Here is a 22,449-nt window from a genome sequence, read left to right on the forward strand (position 1 = left end):
AAATGATTTCACAAATGGTTCCAATTGCTGTGTAAGACTTTGTAATTGTTTCACTTCGCTCCTTAAAGATAGAATATCGTCCATCTATAAAAGAAATCTGTTGTTTATAAAATCTAGAAGGAAAAGAATTTTCAAAGTAGAATTTGAAATATGGATATTTTTTTTTTTTTTTCGAAATATATACACCTGAGAATGAAAAATTTCTTTCTCTATATGAATCCTACACAATTGTTCTTCCCACAAAGCGTCAAAAACGTTTCTCAATCGTTCTAATTCTAACTGATGATGATCCAATTGCTGTTCCAACACGCGACAATCTCTCGCCACGTGTTCGTAACGCGTACCCACAGGCGGTGTATTCGCTCTTCTAAGTAGTGCGACGTCTCGATGAAGTTCTCCTAAACGTTCTTTCACCGTCATCAGTTGTTGACTTAGCTCTTTCAATTGGGTATCGAAGGTGCGACAATGGTTGGAAAATGGCCCACTGTCACTTCCGTTCTTCGGCTGGATTCTCTGAGCAGACTTGCTGCTCTGTTAGAAAAATGTATTCCTGATATAATGATAAAGCTTACTATGATTTACCACAATAGAGTTACAGTAATTGTGTTCACTGGCTACGATATATCCGACTACCGTTCTCTATTACCGAACAAAACATTGAGAGCCTGGTGTAGCCAATGCGCTACAAAAAAGTTTCTTTCTAATATATCTACAAGCTACCACGACATTTTCAAAACAAACATCATAGTAAATCCTGTAAACAAAAGTACTTACACAGAATTGTGCGCGAGAAATGCAGTGAAAAACAAACTTGTAATGTAAAATTAAAAATAGGTATCGATGCAAAATGAAGTGTTTATAAGTACCTGTATAACCTGCGGTTCCTGTTGGGTCATCGTATGAGTCTGATCGTACAATGATTCTTTCGGCGTTTGTACCTGACCAATGAAAGGCTGTAACGTACGAGCAAAATCGCTTCTATAATTTATTTTCAAATGAGCAGCAAGTAGAGGAGGTCTTGTAGGATGTCCAAGTTGTGCTACGCGACTCAATCTTTCGAGCATGGGATGTGCGAGTTCAAGAAATTGATATTTCGTCGCACCACTTGTAAAAGCTGTACACAGCATTAAATGCATCTGTAGTATTGGAAGTGCACTACCCAAGGATAGCAATCGAGTCCGAATCATTCTTTCCTTTATTTCAAATTGACGTTGAAGTTCCGTGAGAACGGATGCGTGAGTTTTAGTAATCGCTTCCTGCATTCCTTGACAGAATGAATTTAATGCGCGTTTTTCTGACTCCAGGCTATGCCGTAATTCATCCAATTGTGACTTTAATGCCAAAACTCCATCTCTTACGCCTGCCTGCAATTCGCAAATTGAATTTGCTGCTCTTTCCATTTTTTTTGAAGCCTGTTGCCAAGCACTTTCGATGTCCACGCAATGTAATCGAGCGTCTACCGGTGTATCACGAAAACAAGTTGCACAAAGCATGCATTTGGCGCTTTGACAATACATGATGTACTGCTCCCCATGAGAAGGACAACGACGTTGAGTATCTTTTGCACATTTACTCATATGTACCACCTCATGAGAGGAGAACATTTTTGCACGGTGTGTATGCTCTCTGCAATGAGTACATAGTGCTTGCCCTATAAATTAATATATCTATATTGAGTGATGCTATAATATATTTTTATAATATATTTTTGCTTGTAGAAAATAACATTAAATAATAATAAAATATTTTATAAGAAAATACCACATGTTGTGCAGAAGAACATAGTAGATTTGTCTCGCTTATCACAATTGGCACATGGTGGATTTTCAGAATTAGCTAGTTCTACTAGTTGACGTATCAACTGATCCGGTGGTGGTAATTGTGCACCCTCTTTAAGTTGTGTTTGTTGCCTGTAAATATAAAAATATTAATATTTTATAATAATAATGAGATAGAATAGAAGTGAACAATCAATAGATGAAATTTGTGCAAACTGGAAGAATATTATTTTAAATATGTAATCTTTCAAAAATGTAAAAAATAACAATTTTATAAACTCATAATAAAACATGCACAACTAACTTCAATCTTCTTAATTGAATCTTTCAAATTGAATCGAATAAAAACTTCAATATAATGGATGAACTCCGTCTAGATAAGGATTAAAAGCTGATCAAAGAATTGTACTAGAAAATAATGAATGCAACACCTACATCATGAAGTAAATCACAGATATGCAGACAATAAAGAATGCCACTGTAACATCATGAATGGATACATGCAATTAGATAGAAGACAATAAGAACAGTAGACAATGAATTCCACACACTTCTCTCTAGTTTGATAGAGATGCAGCACCAAACATATTGATTGAGTATCGATCAACACTGTATTTACTCTGCTCTACACAATGTGTGAATGTAGGTAAACATCTCATAGGCGTGCTACAACCAGGTATCAGTAATACCTAAACAGATACTGCAAAACAAGTATTTGAATGTTTGTTGTAGAAAAATTTCAAGATTATTCCATAAAATATTTTTAACATGCAAAAATAACATTTAACATGGATCAAGAATAAAAAAAAAAAACGACGCTTATATACTATAGATGCGATATATACCTAATTAGAAAAATCTTCAAAGTATAAACCATTAAGATGTTATTGCTATGAAAGGACAAGAGAGAAAGCTTTCGGTGCATTTTTAAGTGAACGAAATATAATAAATAAAAGGAATACTTTGGATTATTTTACTTGCAACGTACACAGCGATTCTTAAAGTCAGCAGGCCAGCACGAAGCATGCAGAAACTGCTTGTTCGGGATGAGCGTAGATCCCACGAATATCCTAAGGGTAGGGCCATGCAATAACAGACGTTGTTAACTACCCGCAGATGGGACAGGTGACTTTTCCGTCGAGATGAGGGCCACGTATACAGCGGGCGCAGAACGTATGAAAGCAGGAGAGCAGGCAAGGCTCGTTGTAATAATCATGACAAACACCACAGACTAATGGATTCCTGGGGACAACGGGATCGACTCCGGACGTGGCATTGTTCTCGCCGACCCCGTCGACAGCCACCGACCCGGAGCTCGCCATTCTCCGCGAACCGACGGTCACCTGGAAGAAGTCAAATTTCCAAGTATACCAATTTCCACCCTCGATGAATTTCTTCGTTCTCCGAGGAAGTGTCTCGTCGTGAGAAATATGTTAAATTAACAAAGATGTTTACCCCCAAGACCGTTGGCCCGCCCGCCGCAGAGAATCACGATGGGATGGTTTATCGGCTCGTCATTCTGACGTAGTACGGTGCCAACCCCGTTTGCGCCTGACGATCGGCCCTGACGTCATTGGGGCGCCCACCAATCTCTCCCTCTACCCGCATAGAAGGCGCACGCATACACCGCCTGAAGGGCCATAGGCGCCGATCGTGCACCACCCTAAGGATACCTTTCAACGTCTGATCAACGTTCTTGCTAAATACCATCCATATTATCTTCTCCTTTCTACCAATTATTTTCTAAGCTCATTCATTTATTTCTTAAATTCTAACATCTATTAAGTTAAATTTAGATTCAAGTTATTGATCGACTATATCCTCTTTCTCTTTAAAGTTTTCAAATATTTACAATCCTTTCGAGCCATCTTCGTAAAAAGAAACAAAATATTTTACTTCTTATTTGCTATAACAAACGATATATTAGACGAAATATTAGACGTTTTTTTTTCTTTCAATATTTTCTCTGTTTAATTATATTAAATATTCAAAAGACTTCACCGCAATGATATATATATATATATATATATATATATATATATATATCGTTAAAGTTTTAACAGATTAAAGTGTGAACAGGATAAAAAAAAATATTTGAAAGAGCTGCGCCTATGCGAAGGACAAGGTTGTGTACGTGCAGAGGCTCGTTCACGCAGGGTTATCGTGTGAGTGCGCAGGAGGAGACAGCAACCCCTTGTCGTCTCCTCCGAGCTCTTTCCGCACCCCTGCAGACATAGCTCTATATGCGACTTACATATATATATATATATATATATATATATATATATATATATATACATATATAGAAATGTGCACAAATTTACGTGGACAAAAGTGTTAGTAACATAGCGAGACGAGTCTTTGCCGTTTGGCGAGAGCATCCAGCGTGCATGACGCATATGAAAAAAGAAATAGATCACATGTATATACATAGTATATATGCATGTATATATATATGAATTCGGATATTCTTTTGTATTTCTCAACTCTTTATGTCTGGCGTTTCGTCGTTCGCTACAGTAGTAGGGTGTTCGAAAAATTCGTAATAAAAATTCGATATTAAAAATGAAACGATGAAATTCTGAAAGATATAAAAATATCATCTTCTTTTTAACTAGGGACTCCAAATAATCCTATATATATCTATGTATGTATTACATGTATATACGTATACATATATATGTGTGTGTGTGTGTATATATATAGTAAGACTAAAATGTTACACCAGATTTGTCTTGCTCTCGATTTGCTCAACCCCTATAGTCTTGCCCTTTTAACCTATAAAAGAAGGTCCTTAAGGGCGCCGCCTACTTGTAGATGCGCCACGCGCATTTAATGCGGTTATGCAAATTTTTTCCTTTCACCCGCTATTTTAACTATTTTTCATTTAATATTTGATAAATCATTGAAAAGAATTAAAGTCGAAAATGAATTTTTTTCACGTTGACTTCCTTATCCATGATTAATAATAACTGTTTGGAGTGCTTGAAGACAAAAGAAAAGATAAAAAGAAAGAAAGAAATATTGAAACAAAATGTTGTTTGGACGAATACAGAAGCATATACATACATGCATAAGAGAGACATTAGTACGGTCTCTTTAAAAATAGTTTGAATGAGACGGGTGATAAACGCTTTAAGTCGAGATCTCACAAACATATTGTAATATTATACGATACCTACACTTTGTGTTTATTGCGACTGAAGGAATATCTTTAAAAGATTTCAGGAAGATTTTAAATTACATCGTTGCTCGCGCCGTTGAAATCCCAGAAGTATTATCGTATAGACAAATACGTCTCATACATATATACATATATGTATATCTCGCAATCCGTTATTGCTCCGATAAAGTACAGTCTCTTTAGATAGATTTTACACGTTTCTGTTACAGATATTAAGCTGTCAAGCATACATAAATATATGCATACATACACACACATACACACACACACACACATATATATATATATACATATAATACAAGAGATAAAATAAAATAGTACGTACCGATCAATATCGTTTCTTTAAAAAATTCACACCTCCTTTCTATCTTTGACATTATCGTTTCCGGTATTACGCAGTGAAATCCAGGAAAAGTTAAAAATAAACAAACTTTCGACCTGTCTTTTCTAGATATTATATAGATATATCATGTTCTTTTATGGGTACATGCGATACCAAAATATTATACGGCCCTGAGTAAATTGCTGACCCTCCAACGGGTCAGTGGGCGCCAATTCTACGACCCTCCTCCTTCCTTTCCTGGCAACCGCAATATGCTTTTCCTCGAACCATACACCTGCTCTTCAATGTACGAAAAATCTAATAACTAATGAGGACTATATATATATATATATATATATATGTCAGAGAAAGCAATATCTAATCTTCATCAATTTTATCGATTTTAACTACAATATTATTTTTTTTTTTTTTTACAAATGTTTATAATCCTTAAGACTTATATGCAACGAAATTGATTTAGTTTATTTTTTTTTATCGAATCAAAAAATTAGGCAAATCTCAGAGAAATAAAATAGATAGGAAAATATTTATCTTACATCCTTTGGCAATACTTTTTCATTTTCAAAAATATTCTTATATAATCTAAAGTACCTGAGAACCGTCGTGATGAAGCGGCAAATACCAAATGACAGATGTTGATCTTTCGAATAAACGATTATTGGAGAGAAATCTGGTGCAGCTGGAGAACGCTTCTCTCTCTCTCTCTCTCTCTCTCTCTCTCTTTCTCTCTTTCTTTCTCTCTCTGTCTGTTTCTGATACCGTGCCAAGCGCTCGAACCGTCTACCGAATAATTACGAAAGGAATTCTATTTCATCTTTTTTCTTTCCCCCTTGTTTCCTAGAAAAACGTTCAAAAGAAGATCGTTAACGAGGAAAAGTTCTTTTTTTATTTTTCTTTTTGTCTTTTTTCTTTTTTTTTTTTTTTTATTTTTATTTTTACCCTCCCTTCCACCCAATCCTCCCCCCCCTTCCTCCCACCAGCCAGAGAAAGAAATAAATCAATTATCCAACATTTTTAACGCTAGTGAGGAGAAAATATTGAAATTAGCGTAGCATTTTTACGATATATTTTCTTCACGTTTCTTTAAAATGTAATAAAAAGAGAAAAAGAAAAAGAAAAAGAAGAAAATTAAGAAATATAGAAATTATATTATATTTTATAGGCACCATTTTCTCAATCGTCCAATACGTTCCGATTACAGTGTAAAATGTAATTACGTCAAGTGCTGTGTAAAATGAAAACGTAAGGGAAAGAACTACTGATAAATAGAAATATTTTAGATACAATTTTATCGTACAATTTTAAATACGTCCCGACGGTGTTAAATTTGATTAAGCAAAGTAATCCGTGCGATGCAAAAGAAAACAAAATAAATCAAATAATACAAACGTTACATTGTATTTTAGGCGCCATTTCTTTTTTTTTTTGCCGTCAATCTTATCGTCCCGACGGTATAAAATGTAACTAAAATATAACTAAAATGTAACTACGTAAAATATTCTGTAAAACGAAATGTAAAAGAAAACAGAAAAAGATCAGAGAAAATTATAAAAGTTATATTATACTTTAGATACTCTTTTTTTTCTCACATGCATTTAGTCACGTTCCGACGATGTTAAATGTAATTACGAAAATTACTATCTAAAACAAAATTCAAAAGAAAACAAAAAACTAAATCGGAAAATACAAAAAATTATATTACACTTTAGACGTCACTTTTTTTTCCTGGTGCATTCAATAAATCCAAATGGCGTAAAATGTAACTGAACAAAATTATTATATTAATACGTATTAATATTAATCATTATATTAATTGAAAATTATTATATTAATTGATAATATTGTATTAATGAACAAAAATATTATATTAAAACCGATATTCAAAAGAAAAGAAAATAAATTGAAAAATAGATGAATTATATATTAAACTTTTTAGGCGTCATTTTCTTCTCGTGCATACAATACGTTCCGACGATATAAAATATAACTATGAAAAGTGTTGAATAAAATCCCATTAATGATAAGGAAAAGAAAAGAAGAAAAAAAAAAAAAAAAAGAAAAATGAAATTAAGAAATAGAAAAATTATATTTTAGCCGTCATTTTTTCCTGCATACAATACGTACCAACAGTAGTGTAAAATGTATCTAAGTAAAGTAGTTGTATTTCGTAAGTTTATACAAAGCATCATTAATGGGGAAGCAAAATTATGGTTTTGAGTTCGTCGTACGGAAGTTGCAGTATATTTTCTATTTATAAACTCTCTCTCTCCCTCTCTCTTTCTCAGTGGAACGCGCGTCCATTATTTGAAAGTTAGTTAACCGGAGGCGCCTGCGACTCTTTTCTTCTTCTTTCTATACGATTTTGTTGCGTCGTAGCTCTCTCTCTCTCTCTCTCTCTCTCTCTCTCTATATATATATATATATATATATATATATATATATATATATATATATATACTTTTTCATCCACAAAACGAAAGATATTCACCGAGTATGTTCCTTCATTTGATTATTTTTCATCGAAATGATAAAAAAAAGTTTCTTTTATCAAACGAAGTGAGAAATTTTCTTTAAACGATTAGAAGAGACAAATAGATTATAATTATCAACATTAATCATTTCTTTTAATTTTTTTTTTCTCTTCTTAATTTTTTTCTACTTCTGCCATTGTTATATGTCATATATATATATATATATATAACCATATATATGTCGAAAAGTGATCTTTCAATTTGATCGTACAATTTTAACGATTCAGTTGTTTTAATGAGAAATACTTTTTAATTTACGTATTAAGACATCTAATTAAAAATTCTACTAGAATATTTTATCGAATTATGATGATTTTTATTTTTATATCGTAGATACAAACTTCGTTGATTCGAATCAAAGTAAATGATTAATTTTAACTCTTTGCAATATGTTATTGCATTTTTACTGGTTTTCGAATTAATACATTATAATTATCGGATTGGTAGAACTGTATATATATTAAATGATTTGTACAATTTCTATGTAATTACCAATCATCATTGTTTAATAATACTATTTGTTTTTCAGAAAAAAGTCTTATAATATTATTGAATATTAAAGTATTATATTTTAATTATTTAAATTTATTGAAATTTCGTTCAGAATATATCTATATAAAAAGAAAAAAAACAAAAAACAAAAAACAAAAAATAAAAAAATTTATCGATTGATCTTTTTTACTGACTTAGCTGACCAATTGCAATAACTTTAAATTTAAGATACCTTCAATGCCCTCAAGTGACACGATAAAAAATCACACATGCTATCGATATTGTCTGTATGATGATTGGTCTAATTTTATCCATACATATCGTTTATACAGATTATATTCTGTAGGTAAATAAGAAGACTCAGAATGATTATGATTAATGCAAATTTCCAAAATTATAATAAACAAAAATCATTTTATTTTTCTATATAACCTCTTTCATATCAACTATTAGACTTTTATTAACTAGATGCTCCAAGCGACTTAGAAAATATAGATCTCTTTGGTTTTCGCGATTACAGCGCCACAGCATCACGTGACCGAATTGCCATAAAATATAGTTCTCTTTGATGTACAGCGCCATAGCGCGGTCGCATGACTGAACTAAGATATCTGTTTACAACGCTAGTGTCATCTATAGTGTAAAAGTGTTTGCAATATTACTGAGTCTTATCACTTTTCTGAGCTGTCCGTTTATATATTACTACGTGTAATTTTTCTAAACGTCGTTAATATTCAATTATTTTATCGTTCGCCTTTCGTTTTGTTCGAGTTTTCCGAGAAATATAACGTTTCGTTTGTAGCGATTAATGTCATTTGAACGAAATTATTCGACGTTTTGAGTTTTCGTCTAACGTTCGGAGTTAGGTCATTTTTTTGAAATATGGCTGCTGCCGCTGCTGCTGCTTTACTTGACGAGCTTATGGGGAGAAATAGAAATGTTCTTCCCAATGAAAAACCAAAAGAACTTAATTGGGAGGATCCTGAGGTATGATCACGTTAATAAAATTGTTCTTTCGTTTCTTTCAACGAACACGTCATTTGATTAACGATCGATGCTTTTAATATCATTTTAATGATTAATTTCTACATTATTTGATAATAGCTAAGTTTTATTTCTTTACAGTTTTGCAAATTATATTTGGTAAAATTCTGTCCTCATGATTTATTTGTGAATACGAGAGCTGACCTTGGGGCTTGTTCTCGAGTTCACGACGATGAGGCGAGAGAACTTTTTGAGAAAGCGCCATACTCATATCGTAAACAGCAATACGAAGATGAATTTATTAGATTCTGTCAAAGTATGTTGAATGAGGTTGAAAGAAAAATTGTCAAAGGCAAACAACGTCTTGCTCTTATTGGAAGAACTGAAGCGGTATTTATTATTTAGATTTTTATTGAAAGTAATACAAATCATTAAGATTTTTAATTTTGTTATATTCTTTCTTCAGCCTACTCTGACTCCTGCACAGACTCAAAGAAATGAAGAACAAATAGCTTTGCTAACGGAAAAAATAAACAAATTAGTAGAAGAGGCAGAACAAAGTGGAATTCAAGGAAATGTAGAACAAGCTCAAGGCCTAATGAGACTTTGTGATCAATTAAAAGAAGAACGGGAAACTCTTAGAAAGTCTAACGATAATAGCCATTATAATCAAGTAAGTTATTAATGGGGCTATACTTTTGTTTATAAATATTATTTTAAATATTTTATTAAATATTTAATTTTCCATTAAGACTGCTGAATTAGCTGCGGCTCAAGAAAAACAAATGGAGGTATGTGATGTGTGTGGTGCTTTTCTTATTGTTGGAGATGCTCAACAACGAATTGATGATCATTTGATGGGTAAACAACATGTGGGTTATGCAAGATTAAAAAGTGCTCTTCAAGAAATTATGGTACAATCAAAATCAGTTAACTTTTATAATGATTAATGTCGATAGCTAACTTTTTTTTTTTTTTTCTTTTTTCTTTTTTCTTTATAAACGCAAATAATTTGTTTTTGTATAGAATAAACGTGAAAAAGCAAGGGATGAAAAAGAGCAGAAAAGAGAAGAGGAGAGAAAACAGAGAGCACGTGCTAATGAAGAACTTGATAGACGAAGAAGAGAAAGTGATAGAGATCGAGATCGAGATAGAGAAAGGGATAAACGTCGTAGACGTACAGACGACGACAAGGGTAGACATGACTCAGGAAGTCATAGGTTAATATTTAGATAATTATAACGTGAAAAAAAAAAAGAGAGAAAAAATGCAATTATCAAATTCTTAATAAAATTTGCTTTACAGGAATTCTGGACATAGAAGTAGAAGCAGATCTAGAGAGAAGCATGATCGACATCGTGATGACGATAATCATCGACGTCATTCTCGCGACAAAGGTACAAAAAGTTAATCGATTTGACGAAATTTAAATGAGAAATGAACTTATCCGTAATGACGTATATACATGTGCTTATAATCGTTTATAGGAAATCGGGATCATCGAAGTTCCAGTCACCATAATCGTCGTCGCCATCGATCTCGAAGTCGAAGTCACAAGTAACTACTCTTGATTGGTTAGTGAGTGAGAACTAAGCCAGGTATGCACTAAACAATTAACGATATATTCGTCTCATTTACTGTACAGGTTCTTTACCAGGTGAGTTTCATTAGATGCACATAATATGTACATGATAATTATCTGTGATTTTGAAGAATCGCATACAGTCACAACGTACCAGTCTTTGATCCTGCCTATTAATTGGAGAAATGCTCTTACTAAATTTCATATGGACCTGATTGTACAGCATTTTATTTTCAATGTGACGAGCTCATTCTATGTAACATATAGCTTGAAAAAGCTGCATCGAGGTAATGTCGAGCAAGGAGTAGTAAAGTCGTTCACAAAAGAAAGGTATATTTATCATGTAGTACTATAGATATTGTCTACAGAGCAAGATAGGAGAAGGTATACCTATGCTTGCTTTGATCGGTATAATGTCTTCATAGGTTAAATACAGTAAATCATTATGTAATATCAACGACTGCATAGCTTTTTTGTCGAAAAGAAATTAGTGGTTTAGTGGAGGAAACAGTGCCTACTTCCGTAGACCTGCAACGACAGTGCCCTGTGTGACTGTGACTATACAAACCTAGCTTCTGCTACGCATTTCTGAGGTATTTATATCGGAATGATAATACCAAACATGTCCTTTTCTTAGGAAAGTTAGACTTTTTTGAAATTGATGATGTTTATTTTTGGAGTGATACTTCAGTGCTAGTGCTTAAAGGAAATGATAACAAAGTCCTCCTGCTATTACTTTCCTTACTTCCTAATTGCAGTTGATTGGAGCATTGTCAAGATGACTTTCAATGATAATTTATCTGAGAGTTTTTCGTTTAGGGACATATTAATGATACCTATGAGAACAGAAATTGGATAGATCAATTGTAGTATTTTCAAACTTCGAACTTAAATGTTCAGAGTAACTTTCCTGTTATTTCTATAGCCAGTGAGTTAAAAATATGAAATTGATTCAATTGTCATCATAAATATTATACCAGTATCAAATTGATTATTTAAACATTTCCTCAATTTGATAAGGAATTTCTTACTACTCCCCTTTTTACAATTTATGAGAAATGTGTATCATATGAAATATTTTCTTCCCTCCTTGCACGTGTCACTTTATTTACACTTTTAGTTCTTAATGGTTAGGGTGCGGGTAAAATTATAATTTTTATAAATGGGTGAAATGATTATTCTTTAGCATTATCCTACATCGATCAAAAGGATCACAACAGAGGCCATATGGATCATAAATTGAGCTGCTCCTAGGACTTCCCTCATTTATATATAGTCTCATATTATTCAGTTTGCCATGTCCTTCGTTTCAGCTTTGATAGAGAAGATACATATTTTACATATGTCTTACATTTACACAATTCATTAATGATATAAATGTTTCTTTATTATTATTATAATCTGCTTTTTAAATATTTACTTACAGAAATATAAAAGTTTACTCTAATAAACTTCAACTTCAATATTATCATTTTGTATTGCAGCACAGAAATATTATAACTTTATTACAAATATTATAATATTACATAATATAATTAGTATTTAATAACATATAGAGATAGAAAATATTGGATTTTAGATCTATGAAAAGATGAACTAAATATTTTTTTAGAAAATTAATTAATTTAATTTTTTTTTTTTTTTTTTTTTTTTTTTTTTTTTTTTTTTTTATATTTTTCGATGATACTTATAAATTATATAATGGAGGAAACATAAGTTCTTATAATTTTAAAGCTGCTATCAGAATGATATTTTGAATTATATTAATTGCTTACTCATGCATATAATTGAAGTATAATATTATTTCTGTTTAAGAATTTAACATAATGAGGTTAACAACAGCTACAATAAGGGAATTATGTTAAGCGTTTGAAAGTAATTGCGATTCGTATGAAAATAATATTTGTTAAATCTTAACTTTTAAAACATGGATTCTCTATTTTCAGAGCGAAGACAGGGCAATGGGAATAACCAGTCCGACAGATCCACGTGCACTCTGCTTTATGTATTATTAAGGTAAAGATTTTGCATAATCTTCACATTGAAAAGTCATGAATTTTATATAAATATGGATGAATTTATTTAAAGTACTTTACGTCATTTTAACGAATCATTAATGATTCCTGAAAATCGGCCTTTAAATAATGCGTGAATGTTATTTTATTGCAATTTTATTTACATCTAAAAGTAATTGTTACATTACTATACATACCAACCAAACAAGGTAAAATGTCCATAGGTTACGTTGTAATACTCGTAATATTGTTATTTGAAATTAATAAAATGAACCTGAGAAAGAACATAAAAAAATAATCACAAAATGCAGATAAAGAGTAGTCTAAAAAACCATTAAATGACTGGTATTATCTTGTACACTTGTAACATAAAAATATATATTTAACTAGGTAATCTATAAAAATATATAATTTATTAAATAAATACATATATTGGTAATACAATGAGCAATACGTTGCTTCATTCTAATACTGTATATAAATAATTGTTGTTATGTGGTTAAAATTTTCTATTTATACCAATCAGCATAATTTATTAAATTTTATTTTAACCCAATGCTTCGTGTAATCTGTAAAATTGATGGGTGGATTTAATTATGTGCATAATCAAATGATACTAAAAATTTGACCTAGTGTAAATATACCTGTTCATAAACAGTCCAAGCCATAGTAGTCATTAGTGTTCTTCTTAACATTCTAGGAATAATTCCTTTAAAATATCCTAAAATTCCATACTTTTTATATACAATATAAGTGGCACTGTAAATAGTTTTAAATTCATTTGGATAAAGTTGCATCTTCGTTTTAATAACATCTGGTGGATGCGTTACAATAGCAGCAAAAATTCCTGCTAAAACCCCACAGCTGAAGTGTACTGGTACAGAGGTATTTTGATGAATGAGCTCTAAAGAAATGAAGAGTGCATATTAGCATTTAAGAAGATTACTTTTAATAAATTTATCTTCACCGTAGGTTACCTGTATGAGCAGCTATTTGTTTTAATTGTGTATAAAATAACAGATAAAGACCACTGTATGGTGCATCGCGAAGTAATGTTGGTACTAGGCCACTTGACAGACCTTTAATACCTTCTTGCCTATATATGAGCCTCAAAGCTTCTGCAACGCTATTGTATTTGTAAACGCCGCTCTATAAAAATATTATAGTTAAATAATATAGAGTATTTTGTGAAACAATATATATAAATGCATCCTATTGGAATGTTATTTAATGCATTTGTACCTCAAATCGTGTTTTAACAACGGTAATTGGAATTAATAAACCACCAGACATAGATCGAGCTGTAATACCTAACGATATAGCTTGTAGAGGTGTCAATGGTTCTTCTAGCTGTAATGTATGTTTTAACCAATCCAAAGAAGAAAAGTAGAGTCCAACACCAGGGATGACCCTTGTTATAGACTAAAAAAAAAAATAATTTTATTAATATTCCTATATTCTATGCAATTAACATATTCATTTTACATATTAGATATACTTTGCATTGTACTACTTACTGGTGTCATACCCCGCCATAATCCAAATACATTTTCTTTTTTTATTATATGTACAATTGTTGTTAGCATCCCATTTCTTGTTGGTCTGTAAGTAGTTATGCGTGATACATTTATATCTAATATATCAAGTAGATTAATTTTATTAATAATCTTGTTTGATTACTTACTCAACATGAGTAGTAACTCTGCTTTGTAATCTAGTTTTAATTAAATCCAATGGTTGAAATAGAATTGTCGAAAAAGTACCAGAAAATGAGCCAGCAAGAAAAGATTTTAATATGGGATACTGTAAAAATATATTTTTTATTTTATTTTTTTTTATTTTTTTGTTTGAATAATCACAAGCCAATTAATGTGTAAACACTTATATCAATTCCAAAATGAATTAATCAAGTTCATTGTGTAATATAATACTAAATTACAAATAATTCCAACTATTGATTATCTCTTAAATTTATGTCTTTATACATGATATCTCACACGAGTTTCCTCACGTGAATACTAATCTCATTCAAAGGTCAATACAATTATCTATTTGCGAAGATAAACATATATTGTTCGTGAACTTATTTTTATATATAAATAATTGATAACTATGCTATATTTTATAATAAGAATAATTTATCAGGTTTATGAATAAGATGATAAAATTATTCCATGCTCTATTATTCATAATATTTGGATGATACAGTAATGAGTGTTAGTTACAGTTTTGGCATTAGATTCATTATTTTGACATTAACTTATCACTATTTGGAAAATGATCAAGAAATACATATATTTTGTGATATTCAATTTCGACGTAACCAGGACAATTATAGACTGTACAAATACTTTTAAATATAAAACTATTCTTGGAATATTAGTTTGAATAATATGTTCAATAAACAATAAATAAATTATTTTTTTAACGCAAAAGAATACATAATATATTTTATTTATGAAAATTTACTTATACATTGCATACAATTCTATATATTATATTTCATGAATATCGACAAAGATATTTTATATAAATTTCAAGTGAAATATAAACAATAATATTACAAGTAATATATATTAAAAAGTAATATATGTTAAAAAGCAAAATAATTTTCAATTGCAAATTTGAATATAAAAGATATACGATCGTAAGATCTTGTGTGCCTTTTGTATCATTATACAAAAAAAAGAAATATCAATTAATTTAAAAATAATAATACTTACGGCTCCTATAGCCTCCATTTTTATATTTTGTAATTGATTGGAAGCTTGTGAAATATAAATTAAGAATCACTGTAGTCTAGCTCTTATTGATGCAGCAAATCAATAAAATAAAACCTTTCTTAACTGTCTCGTGCCACTAAAGATACTGAAGTCATTTAAAGCGTGACGAATACTTACTTCCTTGCTTATCTCAGTTTCTTCGCTCTCCAGGTCAATTGAATGACCCTGCATATCAGAATACTGTCATATAAAAATATTAAAAAATAGTCGAGAGAAACGTGATTTAAACGTGACTTAGTAATATACGTAATATAGGAAGTTCATTATACATTGTTGAGTTTAAAGTCTGTTAATTTTTTATGTATAGGAATGACTAAGAGTATTCATGTAACCTTAATTTTGAAACAATTTTACTTGGTCTCATTAGATATGTTATTATACTTAGAAATAAGATTTTGTAATAGTCTTTTATATATCATATAGATATTAAAAATTATAATCTGAACAGCAAAATATTATTACGTACACGAACACAAATTATAGCACTGATATGATTTTTTCTTTTTTTTTTCCATGAGAAAAATATAATTTTCACAGAATGTTTCAAAAGCTTTGTTATTATAAATCGTGATTTCCTAACGATTTATAATAACGATTTATAAAAGAATAAGAAAGAACTTGCACGTATATACATGATAAATTGATAACATAGGAACAAAGTAAATTAAACAAATGTCTTACACGTATCATAGCGATAAGAAAGAATAAATAAATATCAAATTCTTTAAAGAATATAGATTAGGTTATCTTTATGTTTTTAATGTCATACTTTTGTTTATTGGATATTTATGATGTATTATTATTGAGGAATTGTTTTACTGTCTTTTACTTTAATCTTCCATGTTTTTTGTTTATCCGAAGTATGTCGCGAAATATTTCCTCATTCAAATGCATTTTTAATAAGTTTCACGCGCTTTATTACATTGGTTGTATATTAAAAAGAGATGTACAACATACCATTTTCTTTTCCTACTACTATAGTCGAGACTTGATTATTTTACATTATATTATTTATTATTTATACTTATGACCTGGTTATCATAAGTTTTTTATTAGTCACTGCATTTATACATGTTTTTACCTATAATAATATAAATGATAGACAATAAAATTATATTTTGCATTGAGAGGAAAAATAATAAAATGCATGTACGATATATTTATGTGTAAAGCATTCATTATTAGGATTTATCAATCAATAATTCATCTGCAAAAAGTATTAGATAACATTAAAAATATTTTTGTTGTCTATTAAAAAGAATATAATAAATAATATAAATAAAAATTAACGTAGAAATAACTAATATTGAATTATTTCGTTAATTAAAAATTATGCAACCGTTTATGATAATATGAATATTTTTAATTAACATCAATGACATTGATTAGAATTATCATGAAACAGGATCTTGACATATTTTTTTCAAAGAAATAGAGTACAATAATCAAGAAGAAAAAAAAATACAGTTAATATTAGATAACATGAGCCTATGATAATTGTGAAATTAGTTTTCTCAATTCTATTTATTTATTTACGTAATTTAAATATTATTAAATGTAATATTATTAAATATAATATTTAAATTATATATATATATATATACGATATTAAAATGTATATGTATTTTTAATATTTTATAGATCATAATTAAATTGTAAAATATATATTTTTCCATTTATTTTCAGGACTTATAAAAATGACCGTTAGGAGGTACTGCAGTAGTTTCAAGTCGTTTGCGATTGGCTAACATTCACGCCATCTTTACGCTTGGAAAATGATTTCCGGTTTTAATGAACTCGGCCATTTTCATCGGTGTTTCGCTACAGTTAGGTCGTTACTTCAAGCCGGTTCTGAGGTAAGATAATTTTAATAATTATTTTATTGCTAAATGTTCTATAATTACTATCAATATTTATTTATTGATTTCTATTTTAAAAATTAATATTATTTTGTAAGAAATTATATATTTATCTTTAATTTTATTTTCGAAGAATTTGTCTACACGTGGTCGCCATTTTTATTGCTACACGTTTTTTTTCAATATATCTTCATTCGAATTATTACGTGGTTTTTGAAAGTATTCGGTTTTTTTTTCTTGCATTAGGTAACGATCTTTCAATATGGTAAACGGACGAATTCCTTCGGTCTTTTCAAAGACCTATGTAACTCCCAGGCGGCCTTATGAGAAGGCACGTTTAGATCAGGAGTTGCGAATCATCGGTGAATATGGTCTTCGTAATAAACGTGAAGTATGGAGAGTCAAGTATACGTTGGCCAAAATCCGTAAAGCTGCTCGAGAACTTCTTACGCTCGAAGAAAAAGATCCAAAACGTCTTTTCGAAGGTATACATACACTAACACGTTTTATTAAATTTCTAGGTTATAAAGTTTTTAAAAATTAATATTTAAGTATTTTTATAAAAGAAGCGTGTAGAGTATTTCAAGATTATATGATGAATTAATTCTTTATTTTCTGACACCTCTTGACCTAACAATTTTGAGGAATGTATTAAGTTCTGAGAAATTAGGAAACTAAATAACATGTATGATAAATGTTAACGTATTATTTCTTTCTAACAAATCTTAATTGTTCTTAGGTAATGCATTGTTGCGTCGTTTAGTGAGAATCGGTGTGTTGGATGAAGGACACATGAAACTCGATTACGTTCTTGGCTTGAAAATTGAAGATTTCTTGGAAAGACGTCTTCAAACTCAAGTATTTAAATTGGGTCTTGCTAAGTCAATCCATCATGCCAGAGTTTTGATCCGTCAACGTCATATTAGGTGAGTTTTTAAATCCATACATATATAAATGATCTTTTATAGGATTATTGTAGCCTTATAATTTGGGCAAGGAATATCTGTACATTTACAGATAATTTCTAATCTATTAAGGCGAGATAAAACGCCTGGTTAATCTCTGGGCAAGGATAATTCTTTGTCTAGTTTCATCCCAGGAGACAAATCGCTTATGTCTCAATTTGCGATTATTGAAGCATATATTTTTGCATATCTCATTCATGCTTGTAAGGACAAATCGTTTGATGCTATAACAAAAAATTTTTGCTACTACAGATGTCAGGACAGTTCACCTGATTGATCTCCTGACTTGACCAATAATCTAAAAACTTGACTTCAATTGAATGGGCAACTTCTGCATATGTAACTGAACGACTGTTCTATCTGCAAATAATTAAAAAAAAAGTTTTGAAGCTACTTTATTTCACACAGGCCACTTAAATGTTAGTTAAATACTAACATTTAACGTCTGTTGATATTATTGGAGCAATTGAAACTCGTCATCCTTATTCGGTATTGTGTTAACGTTTTCACGAGACATCTAGCGATAAAATCCATTCATTGGCATAATGATTGCAAAGTAATAGACTTTGTAAAGAGTTCCGAATGATGGTGTATCGTTTCAGGGTGCGCAAGCAAGTGGTGAACATCCCCTCCTTCATTGTACGATTAGATTCGCAAAAGCACATTGATTTCTCTCTGAAATCTCCATTTGGAAGTGGCAGACCAGGCCGTGTAAAGAGGAAGAACTTGCGTAAGGGCTCTGGTGGTGCTGCACCTGAGGAGGAGGAAGATTAAACTATAAATATGATAGTTGAATAAAAGTTTTGTCAGATATACATCTATGTTCAAGTATATTAGGATTCCTCTGGGATTTTTATTTCCTGATTTTCGTTGTTTTGTTATGTTTTTGCATAAGTTTTCCTTATTCCATGTGCAGTATCTATTAAAAACTTTCTCTCGACATTTCCTCGTAATCCAAAGTAATCCATTGATATTTTCTTCTAATGATTTATTGGTTTCCCTTTGTTATTCTTTGCTAACAAAATTTGCAATCACATTTATAATTCTTCTTTCCTAATCTTTTTCCAATGGTTCGATAAAGTTTCCAAATATTTCAAGTGAATCTTTCCACGCATAATAATATATTTTTTCCTTTCCACAGAATTTTATCTTCCTCGTGTTTTTTTCTCTCTCTATCTTTTCCTCCATTAAACGAGTTATTTATTCTTCGGTAAGAAAAAAAAGAAAAAAAAAAAACGCACTTTGTGCATTAAACTCTCGTATGCTAAATCTTTTTTCCAATATTAAAATTTAATTCACGTTCTGTAAGACTGATTTGTAGAGTCGTTTGCCTTATTTCGTTCGTTTCTTTTTTTTTTTTTTTTTATTTATTTTTAGTAAGTCGATAAGTCCTTGCATTTTGTACTGCTCGTAAAGAAGTTAAATTATACTAAGCAAGGTCACGTATCCTACATACGTTATAAGAATAAAAAGCAATGGAGAAGTTTGCAACGATCGGTAAGGTGGAACGCCTATCGCGTGATCTCTTGTTAGTGGGATCAAGAGTTTACATAGCGGTTTGCTGTTCGTGTGCAAATACGGGTTGTCTCGAGATAAGTGTCGGACGAAATAGTAGTCAATTTATATTAGATAGTATGAAATTTTTATGAAGATATAATTTTTTTCTCCTCTCTTTTTTTTTTTTTTTTTTTTTTTTTTTTTTTTTTTTTTTTTTACACAATATCTGCGTGATAAGCGTATAAAAAGAAAAAAAGGATTTTTCTTTCTTTTAAATGTAAAAGAACCTAGTTACATTTACTGTTATCGATGACAACCGGTGTAGTACGGTATATAGTGTATTTGCATATATACATATATATATATATATATAGGGTGTCCCATTTTAACTCGACTAACGAGCCAATTATATTTACGATAAGACGTGGTCGACCGATAAATTCGACAGGAGACAACGACTTCGATGGGGGAGCTTCGTTTGCGAGTAAATAATTTCGAAGGCACGAAGCTTTCGAAAGTTTACGGTAGGGACGATATTCATGGAATATTCATGCTACGAAATTATCGAATATACCAAAAGCTTGTTCACCGTTGGTCCGAAGTTATTGCCCTTCGTATATTGGCATGTATAGATACGAAAAAAAAAAAAAAAGGAAAAGGAATTAGAAAAAGAAAGAAAAATGCGCTCGTTGACATGCTCTCTCTCACTTGTGAAAGAAAGTATGCATTAAAGATGAACGATCGTGAGAGTGCTTGACCGACTTCGAGTAGCTTTAAGGAGAAAAACCACGAAAGAGATTTTTTTTTCTTTTATTTTTCTTTTTTTTCCTTCTTTTTTTTTTTTTTTTAAATGGACCACCATCCACATTGTCACATCTTCGTTACTATTTAAATATTCCTTTAGATATAATTAATTCAAGGTAATTGAAAGTGATAATTTCGTTCCAATTTGTGTTGAATAAATGAACGAACGTGATAGGTAACAGTTTTTCTTAAAAGTAAATATAATTATAATTTTTGTAAAATTACATTTTAGCGTTATTTAAAATAATCGAATATAATTTTAGGTTAATTATAAATATATTTAAATGAAGACTTTAAATCGTTTTAATCTGGATACGAATTTACATCTATTACGTAAAAGGTTCTTAAACGTATTTAAATATTTGTTAAGCTTTATTCTAAGAGCTTGATTAATGTCGTTCGATAAGAACAATAGCTTTTATGAATATAACAATTTAGAGACTCGTTTAAAAGTCATGTGATCACCTGCATGACGAATATTTTTTTTTCTTTTTTTTTTCCTTTTTTTTTCCTTTTTTTTCTTTTTTTTTTTTTTTCAACTTACTTTCTGACATTTATACTATTACGTATATACAAATATACATTTGTCTTATATTAAAATCTCAAGAGAGCGATAAATACATTTGTTTGATATTAACAAATTAGAATATTAATGTCGATTTTTTAGACAAATATTATCACCATTTGATAATACGTAACTACGAATGACATTCCCAACGATACTATCCTCTTGCATTTTAATAAGAAGTCGCATAACTTTTCATCCCCACTTTCTTATTCTAAGCTTAGTGTCAGATTAGCCATTTAGAAAGAGAGGTTGTACATTCCGTGTCGCGCTTGCGCAACTACTTATGGTATGCACCTTGTAATCTTAATATACCGACTCGAAATACATATTTTCATTAGAAAGAAGATAGTTACGTTTATAAATTGCATAGAAAAGAATATGTAACTTGTGACGAGTTTTATATTAAATTCCTCTTCCTTCATCTTCTTTATATCGTTTATATAAACGTCCGAGTTGTTTTCATTTCATTCGATTTATTTTATTTTCTTTTATTTTTATTTTTATTCTTTTTTACTTTTTTATTTTTTTATTTTGTTCGTTACAAATAGAACAACAAGCTCGATGAATTAATCGGTTATCGGGTTAGAGTCATATATAGGGTGTACAGATAATTTAGTTCCATGTATAAAAAGTATAAGCGATACAAGTGAATTGTATTTTCTTTTTATAGAGGAACGTTTTTTTTTAGGACACGGTGTGTATATATATATATACACACGCACACAAACACACACACACACATACATATGTATATATATGCAAATGAGACAAAGTTCAAACGAAGAACTATTGTCGTTGATATAGAACGTACAGACGACAATGTAGCTTGAAGAATCCAATCGTATGTTTATCGATCACAATTACAATATAAGCGTGTAAAATATATTTCAATATGTTACGTTTTATTAATTCTCGATTTAATGATCTCTTCGGGGATACTAGGTTGAATATATTTATATCAAAGGATAATAGAAATAGTAAAGATAGACATTTATAATTTTCAAACTTATTTGACGTTCATTGTTTCGGATTTTGAAATATTTAACATTATTATTATTCTTATT

General features: G+C 30.3%; 4 protein-coding genes across 23 annotated transcripts in view; 2 read left to right on the forward strand and 2 right to left on the reverse strand.

The window, feature by feature from the left end:
- LOC124421736 (RING finger protein 207-like) overlaps window positions 1–3,390 on the reverse strand; it is a 5,212-nt gene extending 1,822 nt beyond the window's left edge. For 5 of the 6 annotated variants that reach the window (XM_046957283.1, XM_046957282.1, XM_046957284.1 and 2 more), the window contains exons 1-6: window positions 3,234–3,390; window positions 2,889–3,121; window positions 1,762–1,910; window positions 867–1,651; window positions 187–531; window positions 1–84 (exon numbers count right to left, since the gene is read on the reverse strand). The exon at window positions 1–84 is cut by the window's left edge. In XM_046957283.1, the coding sequence (XP_046813239.1) occupies window positions 1–84; window positions 187–531; window positions 867–1,651; window positions 1,762–1,910; window positions 2,889–3,100 (1,575 nt within the window). In that variant the 5' untranslated portion in view covers window positions 3,101–3,121; window positions 3,234–3,390. Of the gene's footprint in view, window positions 85–186; window positions 532–866; window positions 1,652–1,761; window positions 1,911–2,766; window positions 3,122–3,233 lie in introns of those variants that run through there. The other variant, XM_046957286.1, reaches the window with a different exon arrangement.
- Window positions 3,391–8,958: 5,568 nt separating this feature from the next.
- On the forward strand, window positions 8,959–17,501 carry LOC124421835 (luc7-like protein 3). 8 transcript variants are annotated; one of them, XR_006941731.1, is made up of 10 exons: window positions 8,959–9,315; window positions 9,454–9,702; window positions 9,779–9,985; window positions 10,065–10,226; window positions 10,339–10,532; window positions 10,618–10,709; window positions 10,800–10,869; window positions 10,958–11,487; window positions 12,710–12,769; window positions 12,841–12,910. XR_006941731.1 is itself a non-coding variant. In XM_046957479.1 (10 exons), the coding sequence occupies exons 1-9, from the start codon at window positions 9,211–9,213 to the stop codon at window positions 12,863–12,865; spliced, it is 1,116 nt and encodes a 371-aa protein (XP_046813435.1). In that variant the 5' UTR covers window positions 8,959–9,210; the 3' UTR covers window positions 12,866–12,910; window positions 17,379–17,501. The 8 variants fall into 8 exon arrangements, 6 of the variants coding, with proteins under 6 accessions (XP_046813435.1, XP_046813439.1, XP_046813434.1 ...); XM_046957479.1 differs by lacking the exon at window positions 12,710–12,769 and adding an exon at window positions 17,379–17,501 and having other exon boundaries at window positions 10,958–10,969; XR_006941730.1 differs by lacking the exon at window positions 12,710–12,769 and having other exon boundaries at window positions 12,841–13,581.
- Window positions 13,301–16,667, reverse strand: LOC124421837 (mitochondrial glycine transporter-like). Of its 7 annotated transcripts, XM_046957490.1 has the most exons (9): window positions 16,462–16,629; window positions 15,810–15,857; window positions 15,633–15,676; window positions 14,594–14,712; window positions 14,427–14,511; window positions 14,152–14,331; window positions 13,887–14,058; window positions 13,554–13,813; window positions 13,301–13,478 (listed from the first exon to the last, which is right to left on the reverse strand). In XM_046957490.1, exons 3-9 carry the CDS (start codon window positions 15,648–15,650, stop codon window positions 13,452–13,454), a joined length of 861 nt encoding a protein of 286 aa, XP_046813446.1. In that variant the 5' UTR covers window positions 15,651–15,676; window positions 15,810–15,857; window positions 16,462–16,629; the 3' UTR covers window positions 13,301–13,451. The 7 variants fall into 7 exon arrangements, with proteins under 7 accessions (XP_046813446.1, XP_046813443.1, XP_046813442.1 ...); XM_046957487.1 differs by lacking the exons at window positions 15,633–15,676; window positions 16,462–16,629 and adding an exon at window positions 16,650–16,667; XM_046957486.1 differs by lacking the exon at window positions 15,633–15,676 and having other exon boundaries at window positions 15,810–15,872; window positions 16,462–16,630.
- On the forward strand, window positions 17,413–19,331 carry LOC124421838 (40S ribosomal protein S9). Of its 2 annotated transcripts, XR_006941732.1 has the most exons (5): window positions 17,413–17,548; window positions 17,798–18,036; window positions 18,291–18,477; window positions 18,769–19,005; window positions 19,119–19,331. XR_006941732.1 is itself a non-coding variant. In XM_046957491.1 (4 exons), the coding sequence occupies exons 2-4, from the start codon at window positions 17,814–17,816 to the stop codon at window positions 19,288–19,290; spliced, it is 582 nt and encodes a 193-aa protein (XP_046813447.1). In that variant the 5' UTR covers window positions 17,413–17,548; window positions 17,798–17,813; the 3' UTR covers window positions 19,291–19,331. The 2 variants fall into 2 exon arrangements, 1 of the variants encoding a protein (XP_046813447.1); XM_046957491.1 differs by lacking the exon at window positions 18,769–19,005.
- The last annotated feature ends 3,118 nt before the right edge of the window (window positions 19,332–22,449 follow it).

The sequence above is a fragment of the Vespa crabro genome, chromosome 2 (genome assembly GCF_910589235.1).
Source record: "Vespa crabro chromosome 2, iyVesCrab1.2, whole genome shotgun sequence".
Classification (NCBI taxonomy): Eukaryota; Metazoa; Arthropoda; class Insecta; order Hymenoptera; family Vespidae; genus Vespa; species Vespa crabro.

Bases quoted from the DNA above. Each gene is read 5' to 3' on its own strand.
- LOC124421838 (XM_046957491.1), top strand. From the start codon at position 17,814: ATGGTAAACGGACGAATTCCTTCGGTCTTTTCAAAGACCTATGTAACT. The intron at 18,037-18,290 runs GTATACATACAC...AATTGTTCTTAG, and splicing joins TCCAAAACGTCTTTTCGAAG to GTAATGCATTGTTGCGTCGT. The intron at 18,478-19,118 runs GTGAGTTTTTAA...GTATCGTTTCAG, and splicing joins ATCCGTCAACGTCATATTAG to GGTGCGCAAGCAAGTGGTGA.
- LOC124421837 (XM_046957484.1), bottom strand. The intron at 14,332-14,426 runs GTAAGTAGTACA...TTTTTTTTTTAG, and splicing joins TATGGCGGGGTATGACACCA to TCTATAACAAGGGTCATCCC. The intron at 14,059-14,151 runs GTACAAATGCAT...ATATTTTTATAG, and splicing joins TTGTTAAAACACGATTTGAG to AGCGGCGTTTACAAATACAA.
- LOC124421835 (XM_046957479.1), top strand. From the start codon at position 9,211: ATGGCTGCTGCCGCTGCTGCTGCTTTACTTGACGAGCTTATGGGGAGA. The intron at 9,316-9,453 runs GTATGATCACGT...ATTTCTTTACAG, and splicing joins TTAATTGGGAGGATCCTGAG to TTTTGCAAATTATATTTGGT. The intron at 9,986-10,064 runs GTAAGTTATTAA...TTTTCCATTAAG, and splicing joins ATAATAGCCATTATAATCAA to ACTGCTGAATTAGCTGCGGC.